Raw genomic sequence first — 10,618 nt, forward strand, 5'->3', positions numbered from 1 at the left:
CCCAGGGGACCGACACCCAAGCCAGGACATTTCCTCAGATGTCCACCGGGACCTCCTCGCACCCACGCCCTCATGTCCCTGGGCCGAGGGGCCTCGCCAACCCGCCAGTGTGCGCCTTACCTGAGGAATCCTCAGGCGACCGGACGCCTCAGGGGATTCCACAACCGCCCGCTGGCTAGGCGGCTCTGAGGGCCTGTGGGCTAGCGCCTGCGCAGTAACAGCCGGCTCGCTGATTTGTGGTGCGTGCGGGAGGTGGGGCCTGCTGAACCACGCCCCCTGCAGGCTCGCCCCCCCCAGCGGCCGGCTGCAGCAGTACCACCATACCCTGGCAGCGGGTGGCTTTCTAGGGCCTCTGTCTTCACCCAGGGCTCACTGCCCCAATGGGTGGCTCATGAAGGGAGAAGAGGAACTCCTCTTCCAGCTGATCTTCCCCAGGGCTTCGGGCAGCTGGCGGGGCTTCTGGGACACTGTGCTCTGCTGCCTGTAGGATTTCAACATCTCTCTGCCATCCCGCACTTGCCCTTTGATCCGCAACCAGGCGGCTTCCTGTAAAAGCTTCTCCCGGGCATCCTGGGCACCCGGTGGGAGCCAGGCGTCCGAGACGCCAGTCTTCTGCCGGGTGGCATCAGATCTCTGCTAGAAGGTGGCTGCACGTGGTGCCTGGCTGAGAAACCTCGGCTGGTTCCCAACTTGAGATCGGACTCTTCCAACTCCTCTTCTAGCCTTGAGCCTTCCCTTCGCAGCCGCCCAGCGCTTCTGCAAGACCTCGCCCAGGGAGGTGTGTGCCTTCTTGCACCTCCCAACCCACCCAGAGCAGCTTAGACTCTGCCGTACCCTGAAGTCCGTTCATTTCTTGGCTACTACCCAGAAGGTTGTCCATTTCAACTTATTTTCCAACTGTTCACATAGCTCCCCTCGATTTTCTGTTTTCATGCTTCGAATGACCGGCTGAAGGCTCTGGAGATCAGTCAATAAACGTGCTCAGCTGTATGAGGCTGGCTTCCCCACACAAAGGGAAACAGAAGCAACGGTGTATATGTGTCTGCGTGTGTGCACGTGTGTGCATGTGTGATACGTAAGATTACATGTCATATATGTTTAAGTGGTGTTATTTAATATATATGTATAAATAATGTATATATGTTTTAGGTGTTTTATTTTGAGGAAGTAACACATGCATTGTGGGGGGGGGGTGGATGAATCCATGAGGATCTTTATACGAACTTCTAACTCCTGTGAAGCCTTGACAAGTTTCAAACAAACATTCCTAATTTCCTTATCCCACATACCCAAACCCTCACAAAACCTCTTAGCTCTTCTCTGGTTATTTGGTCATAAGACGTGCTGGGGAATGGGACTGGCTTCGGAGTTAGACAAACTCGGGCCCTGACAGTAGGTGGTCTGGAGCAGATTTCATCACCTCACAGGTTCTCAGAGTACTTTTCTGAACATAACGATAACCCCATCAAACTTTGAAAATTGTTGGGAGGATTCGATATATGAGGGATCTTCAAAAAGTTCACGCAAGGATTCTTGTTATGTTTTAGTTCTATTTTCCATGAACTCTTTCCTCGTTGACGTATAATTGATTATACAGATATTTGAGGAACTGAGGTTAATATCAATACCTGTGTACAATGTGTGATGATCAAATCAGGATAAATCATTACAAAATGTCATCATTCTTAGTGTCCATTCATCCATTTCTCGCTTTTTCTCCCCCCCTCCCCCTTTGCCACTCTCCTACCCACAGTGCCACACTCTCCTTATGAAAGTGCAGTGTGTTGTTATGATCTTTCCTTCTTTCCTTCCTTCCTTCTTTCTTTGCATTAATTTATATTTTTAGCTCCTACTTAAGAGTGACAACATGCACTGTTTCTCTGTCTGTGCCTGGCTTGTTTGATTGAGCATAATTTTCTCGAAGCTCATGCATGCTTCCGTGAAATTTTTGAAACACTCTTGCGTACGTTGCTCATTGGTGACAGATATTATTATCCTTGGATTACAGCCCCGACTAGTGCCTGGACTGTGGTAGGTGCCCAATATTTGTCCTGTGAGTTAATTCATTATGAATGAAATACTGTCAGATTTTGTACTGAATTCACTCTTTCTTCTCTTTTGCTGACATTAATCTGGCTAGGGATTACAGGCAAGTTGTCAGGCTAGAGAAAATTCAAGATTATCAATCACCGTATGAATCTGTCACCTTCTCTTTCTTCCCTCCGCAAGAGGATCCCCAGCTCCATGTGTGCTTTTAATGTCTAAACTCATCCCCACTTCCCTTGCCCTTTGTCTCCCCTCCCAACGTCCCTTAAACTAGTTAATCGCCAGCACAACAAATCGTGGTGATAAAAGGTGATCATAAAAAGGGCTCTGTCAAAAACAAGGCAGAACGATAGAAAACACACAACGAGGACCAGAAGACATAACTATAGAGCGAAGGCACCCCTTGTTCAGAGTACGGCTGATATGCCTATTCCTTCACCTCAGCTTCCCCTAGCACAAATGAAAGGACGTGCCCTTACGTATCTCCAGCCACGTATTTCCAACCTATCCCAGTAAAGGTAGATGCCTTCTACCGATATTTATCTTTCAGCGAGAATGCGTCTTTGGGAAACAAGCAGGCTTCGCATTCTACCAAGCATACTCATTAGATCACTGGTCTCTCAAGCATGGCAATCTGAGAAAGTACACGAAGATGGTGCTCATGAATTGTAACAATGCACTGATTTGGTGGTGCCGTTTACCAGGTTTTAAACGGTTGTCTTGGGCTCCCGGAAGGACACTGGAGAGACGGCAGAAAGGCATTGGTTTGGGGAATAGGATGGAGGATGGAGGAGAACCGGGGCTCATGAGAAGGGCTGTGGGCTGAGGAAGGGCTTGTGCCCGCTAAAGACAGCGTAGGAATCTGTTGGGTGAGGAGGAATGAGGTCAATACAGAATAAAGGGAGGAGCGTGGGTGGGTCACCTCTCCTTGCCACTGCCTCTGGACCTGAATCGACAGGCGGCCTTCCTCTTCTTCCTTCCTAAGTGTTGGACCAGCCGCATGGAGGTCCAGAACAGGCCAGGCCCCCGCTCATCCTAGGGCCGTGCTCCAACGGATGTCTGGGCAAGAAGTGGGGCCTTGGGGGGAGCCTGTTGAGAGGCCTGGCAGGATTGGAACCACTTTCACAGTCACCGAAGAACCCTTAGGGACCCCGGACACTAAATTTTGATTAGGAGCATGGGGACCCTGACTCCCTGAGGGTGACTATGATGAACCCAGCTCTGAGGTCCCACTCTTTCCTTGTCAGTTGCTCACATGGACGTAGAGACCTGAGAAAGCTGTGCACAGCGTCTCTGTGCCACTCACCCAACCAACACTTAGCATGAGGGCCTGATGTCCAGCCCTTATGACTGGAGGAGAGGAGGTCTCCTTCACCTAGTCAGCGAGGGCAGGCGAAAGTCAAGCTTTTCCATTGAACACACACTTCTGCTAGAGATCCAGCAAGCCTAGAAGGGATCTCAGAGTCCAAGCAGCGAAAAATCCACCCCCACACCCCAAATCACTTTCAGTGACCTTGATTCAAGAGAAGCAGAACAGATGCCCCAGGACAAAATGACATCCAAGGGACACAAGGCCACCTCCCTTCACCCGAATCAAAGAAAACCATGATGTCACAAGCATGGGGAAACCCAGTAGTGTGGTTATGAATTCAGGCAGTCAGCCTGCAATGCTGATAAATATTTCTCACTCACAGGATGAGGGTAGAATATCTCGTTATCTTAAGAATTTCATTGCCACCTGGGTCTCCAGATTTCCGTCTCTCCTAGGACATCCGAAGTTTGTCCTCAGAGCGGAAACACCACCGTACTTGCTCTCCTGACTTATGGTACTGTGAGTGAATGAATGGATGAGTGAATGGGTGCACGAGGTGGTAAAGAATGTGTTAGATCATGGAGATGAACAGTTGGCTCATAGATTGGACTCAGAGAGTCTCAGTGTTAGAGCGTAACTAAAGCGTGCCGTCTCGGTGTATGAGGTCCACACAGAGCATAGAGGTGCTGTGTTTTCTACTAATCCTCAGGACCAGGAAGATATCACGTGGAATGTGCCTAGGCCGTGTGCCCCAGGAGCCTTTCTCTCTCGCAGGCTGAGTCCAAAGAGGCTTCTGTAGGGCCTGATGATTACACGACCTGGAAGACGTTCTTCTAAAATTATACCAAATCGAGCGTTAAAGTGAATATTTGTTTAGAATGAGAAGAACATTTCTAACCTGCTCTAACCCATGACAACAGCAGCCATCACAATTCCCGAAATACGGTTTCTTTGGAAGTGCGTTTATATATGTTCTCAGAAATGCCCCGTTCAAACTGGTACGGTCTCAAATATGACGAAGCAGAATTTCAAGGCAACAGACACCATGGATTTATTGTGAATCCAGACAGGTACTTTGCAAATTTTAAAGCAACACGTGGCCATGTGAACACACAGCGTGGTCTCACAGGAGCAGTTGACTTCCTCTAAACTAGAAATGCACTCAGGTTCCTGTTAAGCCATCAATGTTTATTTTCACATCAAGTTTTCAAACTAAACTAGCTTTCCCAACATTTATTCTCAAAACACGCCTCGTATTAACGTAGTATAACTATTCATGGGCTTCAGAAGTTCTCCTTCCATTGAGTGCGTTTAATTAATTCTCTTCCAAAGAGGGTCACGTTTAGCCGAATGGAGGTTGTTTCTAGAATTCATTTTCACATTCCCGGCCCTGGCCCATCTACTGCTCAAGCCTCCTGGAATGACTTGCCGGTGTGCATGTGTGCTGATGGAACCTGTTGGAGCTAGCCGACGAATAAGCGTGAAGATGAAGCTCGGTTGGTTTGAGACAAATGACTACGTTTTGGGGGTACAGGATGCAGAACAAAGTGCTTGCTTTCCTCGAACTTATATGAGAGTAGATGGGCTACCACGTAGTCAGCCTGGCTCATAGGTGTAGAGTAGCTAGACTGTGAATATGATGAGGCTAGCTGCCGTCCACGTGGGGACAGATGGCTCTAGGAAGAGGATCCAGTCACCATCAGTTTAGAAGACAGCCGGGAGACCCTCCGTTTCAGGAAATCATTCGGCCATTGAGGGAGAGCTACTGTGGTAGATGGAATTTCAGGGAGACAGAGAGTCAAAGAAGGTCTTGCACAAGGCTGACAAAGGTTTAGTGCACGCAGGGATTTCATTCACTCACATGTGGACTAGGCGAAGGTGACCCGTTCACTTTCTGCTTCCCTTTTAGAACCGTTTTTGGAAGGGGTATGGGAATGTGGCGATAAGATAGAAGAAAAAGGGTCTGTCGCTGTAGGGGCACAGGAGGAGACCTAGTTAGCCGTCCTCATGGTTGCTGATCTCTTTCTCCTTTCCTTTATGACGTTTCTGTCAAATAGTTCTTTCTCGCGGTAGTGCACGGGGGGCCCTCGCAGATACTTCTCTTCTGCCCCCTGGTAATCCAGCCCATCAAGTGCTGCGATGGAACAAATGATTGCTTCTGGCAGGAGAACTTCCAGAACAAAATTTACTTTGTCGTCTCTTATGAGAGTCAGCATGGTGTTGTCCATTTGTGTATAGATTTCTTGTAGATGTTTCGTCAAAACATCCAACAGGTCCTCATCTTCCAGGTACGTTTCAACGCAGAGCCTGTGCCTTGGTGAATTCAGAAATGATGTCAGCCACCTGGACTGTTTCCTGCCCTTCAAGATGTCCAGGAGGTGGTGGTCGGCCCCCCTTCTCTTCACGATGAAGTCCACCAGCTTGCGGTTGTCCCGGTCCCGAGCGGCCCTCATCCTGTCGGGGAGAATCCTCTTGCAGGGCCTCTTCCCGCCCAGGGAGGTCTCCTCCTCAGAGTCTTCCAGGTCGGCATAGTTCACCTTTGGAAAGTCAACCTCCAGCGGGCCCTCTTGGATGGCTTTCCTGAGTGGGTAGCTGACGTCGGCGGCATAATAGTCCAGGAAAGAGCCCACGAAGGAACCCCGGCCGATGGCTTGTGTGTAGTGGGAGATGAGGGAGAAACACCAGTTAACACCTTGCTCGTGCACTTTCCTGGCTCTCTGCAGGAGTCTGTCTTTCTCTCTGCAATCCAGGGGCTTCAGTCTTCGAAGAGGAACTCGGATGCCGCTCCTCTCCTGGCGCAGGTCTGCCTCAATCAAGAGCACCCGTGCGGTCTTCTCCGACGCACTGACACTCTTCACCACAGCCGGCCAGAATGGGTGGTCTTGAAATTTAAACCACACCATCGTTCCTCTTTCAACTGGAGGAGGCTCCTGTGTCAGAGCCATGCTGGCAGGTTGTCCACCTCGTTTACCACCAGCCATTTTAGCCTTGCGGATGGGATTCCTAGACATTGAGTCAGCAGGAGGTCGGCGTTCTTGCAGTCCTTCGGAACAAACTGCCGCTTTTAGCTTCCTAATTCTGTCTGCCAGACAGAGGGAGTCACGCGGCCTCATGGCAGGGGACCTGGAGGGGGCAGGGGACCCGGAAGAAGCGGCCGCCCCTTCCACGCCTGGCTTCGAGGCCCCCTCCCCAGAGTCCTCAGCATTCCTTGAGAGCGCAGAGCACGCGGAGTGAGTAGCCACGGTCTTCGGCCAGGTGTCCTGTGCCTCTGCGTTCAGAGCTATGGGCACAGTGGGGATGACACCCCGTGGCTGGGATGGGGCCACCTGTCCATCATTAGCACATGCACCCTCCTCCAGGACTGTGGGACGCCGGGATGTAACCGTGGAGGCTTGTGCCTTTGCCTTGCCCTCTTTCTCACCCTCGTGTCCCGACAGTGTCGGGAAATCGTGGCTCGCGCTGGATCTCCGTGATGCCTTTATTGGCCTTTCTGCTGGAGCAGGGGCAGAGGTCGTGTGCACCCGTGATTTGTCACCGCACAGGGCATCCTCACTCTCGGCACCAACTGGCAGTGATCCTGAGGCTTCTCTCTTCCCAGCACTCCTCCGAACGACCCCTTTGCGTTTACCATACTTTTTACGAGGGGGTCTACTTGCCGGCTGTTGAGCTACCTTCTGGGAAGTTGTACTGGTCTGCTGATCATCTGGTATTCTTCCTCGGCCCCGTTTTGTTCTCTCATCCAGCCTCTCCAGTACCACTTTCAGGACTCTTCTGCACTCCTTCTCCTCTCCCGCTGGGGCACCGACCTTCCACTGGGCCCCTGCCAAGGAGCCCATGGCTTCCATTTCAGACTTCGTTAGGGCTGTTTTGTCTGTGCTTTTCTCCTGGGAGCTTGTCCTGGTCTGCTGGTCATCTGGTTTTCTTCCTCGGCCCAGTTTTGTTCTCTCATCCAGCCTCTCCAGTACCACTTTCAGGACTCTTCTGCACCCCCTTTCCTCTCCCGCTGTGGCATTGAACTTCCACTGCGCCCCTGCCGACGAGCCCATGCCTTCCATTTCAGACTTCGTCAGGGCCGTTATGTCTGTGCTTTTCACCTGGGAGCTTGTACTGGTCTGCTGGTCATCTGGTTTTCTTCCTCGGCCCAGTTTTGTTCTCTCATCCAGCCTCTCCAGTACCACTTTCAGGACTCTTCTGCACCCCCTTTCCTCTCCCGCAGTGGCATTGAACTTCCACTGCGCCCCTGCCGAAGAGCCCATGCCTTCCATTTCAGACTTCGTCAGGGCCCTTACGTCTGTGCTTTTCACTTTAATCGTTTCTTCTCCTGAGAGGTGATGATGAGGGGCAGAGGTTTCTGGCTGTCATTCCCACTGCTGACTCAGGTCTTCCCTCAAAACCCCTGCTCTAATACGCCTCCTTTGCCTCCGGACTGCAAAGCGTTCCCAGCTTGCATTGGCTGTCCTCCTCCACCTGGTTCTCCGTGAGATGCTTGCACTCGTGTTTTCAGTGGAAAGACCTGGAGGAGACTGGAATGGGAAAAAGGAAAAGAAGAACCGTATGAGGAAAGGATTCCTTTTGTGAAACTAGAAGCGCCCTGCTCAAGGAGGTTGATGAGATAAAACAAGGTATTAAAAGAGTGGGCCTTAGACAGAGGGGAAGATGAGTGTCAAGCATTTGGGGAAAAATATGGAAGGTGCCAGAAGAGTTCTATAACAGCCCGAAGCCACCGTGTAACCTAATTGTAACGACTGCATGCGGAAGAGCATCCGCATGCGGACGTGGGTGTCATGTCAGGGATACTGTTTCACTCTCCTGGACCCTCTGCAGCTTCTGAGATCCTTGGGCTTCAACCTAGGAAAATGCTTCATTAGTTTTTTGCCTTCCTAGGGTGCCCATGCCTCCCTGTCCACCCCAAGAAGACCGAGGCCATCTCCTACATACCGATGCTGGGAGCCAGCCCCATGTCATGTTCAAGAGCATGACTCAGAATCCAGAGGTCTGTGAGGTCATCTTGATGATTCCTGGCTGTCACTGTTAATAGGGATTTCTGCAGGAACCGGTCATGGGTTGTGACCTGAACCTCTATACTCTGGTGCAAAACTCTTGTCTCCCAACACCAAAGATGTGATGCTCGTTATGAAGACACGTGTGTATAGAGTGAGGTGCAAAGACGATCGTACCCCGAAATGTCAACATTAGATGGCAGCGAGTGAATGGGGAAGTCTTACCGAAGGTCACGTGGACGGAGGCAGGTCCGGTTCTGTGAGCTGGGTCTCTTGTTTCTCACACTCCAATCGCTTGTCCGCACACCCTTTACCCCGCTGCGTGCTTCTGAAGGGCGCTGTTCTTTGTGATCAGGTGGGAACTAGTGCAGATACTCAGGACCTATGTAGTCTTTTCTCAAGCGAATCTGGAAAATTCAAAAGAGGAAGCAACGTGAGCCAATAAAGTGTGGATCTAATGATCCCGTTCCCTTCACCAACTCAGGGATGCATGCCTTTTTGAAACAGAGCTGATATCTGAATCCCATCCATAATGTAGATGCCATTTTTATTTTCCTCCTCTTGCATTCCAAAATATTTCCATGGTATGCTGCTTGGCGTATGCTAGTCTGTTCCTGCGTCACAACAGGGAGAACCACTGCTTTGGGGATCGCGGATGCCATGGACACATGGATTTAACATCAATCGTGTGTTTGTGACCATCTGTGTGAGTGTAACGAAAATGGGGATTTTGAAGTTATTGTGTCTTTCTGATTTTCAACGCATTGAATGAGCTTGTGAGAACATGACATGCATAGAAATATGTGTAGAGGGGCTGGCACCTTACAGATGCTCACTATGAGGACGATGGTGTACGTGCTTCCAACGCACTACCTATGCATCCCTGTGCATGTGCAAGCACGTACTGTGTTACACTATAGTTGCTAACATGAGAGCATAATTGGATATATTTCCTAGTTAGTGCCCATTTCTGCTACGTCATTTCCAAGAGTCTCGTTACGCCAAAATTTTCCTGATATTTCCAAACTCTCATGGAATTTCTGACATCACAGGAATGTGTTCTGCAGAAGCAGCAATTGTTCTACCCGTCCTACTCTTCCTATCTTTCCACCGCCAATACTCCGTTCATATGTCCTAGTTTTCCCTATATGTCGTCCAAATTAGTGTCATGACTGCTTTCTGCACTTTACCTAGTGCACTATTGACTTCACATTCTATGTTCTGTGATGCGAAACTTCTCTCCTTAATAAATGCGTGTATGTATGTCTTTGTTCACGCACACTGGTTGACGTAACAGGAAAGGTGTCACGATGATGAAATACACGTACCTTCAGCACACAGACGACAATCAGCACACAGTCTTCCCTGAACGAGGGTGCTCACTCAAGGGTGCTGGGCTCTCAAGCCCAGGGTTCACCTGAGGACACACAACTACAGGAGGAAGGAATAAAAGGTCACTCGACCGCTTCGGGCTCCCCTCAGCTGGACCTGCTAGCCCCACTCAGAAAACAGGTGTGACAGAGCACCTTCAAGCGTGACCACCCACACCCCAAAACACAAGCAGCCACTCTTTCTCCTACACGCTCACGCACGCTCACGGCCCCATACACGCAGATGTTAGAAACCCAAGATGCCTGGCGTGGAAGCCAACAATCCATCTCAATGTCTGTACCCGTCCCCCGTGTGCTTGCTTCCAGTAGGAATGCTACTTTGCGTTCCGTTTAGTTCCTCGGTTTGAAAGCACACACGGAAAAATCTAAAATGATCTTCAAAATTACCAAACAATGAGCATAATAAGCATCAGTAGTCCAATCACCCAGGAACTCTTGTTCCAATCACGTGAGTCCATGTGCTCCAGGATTTTTATGCATACAGATATATATTTATAGATATAGTTCTCTGAATCCCTTTACACCATATGCAACAAATATATCTCTATAAGACAGTTACAACACCTTAAGACTTGTACACCCCACGTGGATATGGTTCATTACTCACATTTGGCAGCTCTTTTCCAGTGTGAAAACTTTTCAGAAAACACTTTCAACAGATAAAGAACGGCAATCCCAGTGATTTTTCTGATTACAAAAGCTGATGCTTCCTTAACAGACACAACCAGAAGGCAAGTGTGTTAAATCAAAACAGTGCATGTTCCTCTCACCAAACGCTATGGGCCATGGCAAGAAGAGCTTCTATCTAGGGTCTGCTTAGAGTCTTCTGGATAATTTACGTTCTGGTTTTGTCCTAACGGGAATACGAC

At 49.8% G+C, this 10,618-nt stretch overlaps 1 protein-coding gene across 1 annotated transcript in view; it reads right to left on the reverse strand.

Annotated features, from left to right (window-relative positions):
• Positions 1-369: 369 nt before the first annotated feature.
• The window catches only part of LOC134368466 (PWWP domain-containing DNA repair factor 4-like), a 13,709-nt gene continuing 3,460 nt past the window's right edge, over positions 370-10,618 (reverse strand). The window contains exons 3-4 of the mRNA XM_063084932.1: positions 5,401-7,029; positions 370-633 (exon numbers count right to left, since the gene is read on the reverse strand). Of these exons, the coding sequence (XP_062941002.1) occupies positions 370-633; positions 5,401-7,029 (1,893 nt within the window). The remainder of the gene's footprint in view (positions 634-5,400; positions 7,030-10,618) is intronic.

This window comes from Cynocephalus volans, chromosome X (assembly GCF_027409185.1).
Source record: "Cynocephalus volans isolate mCynVol1 chromosome X, mCynVol1.pri, whole genome shotgun sequence".
NCBI lineage: Eukaryota > Metazoa > Chordata > Mammalia > Dermoptera > Cynocephalidae > Cynocephalus > Cynocephalus volans.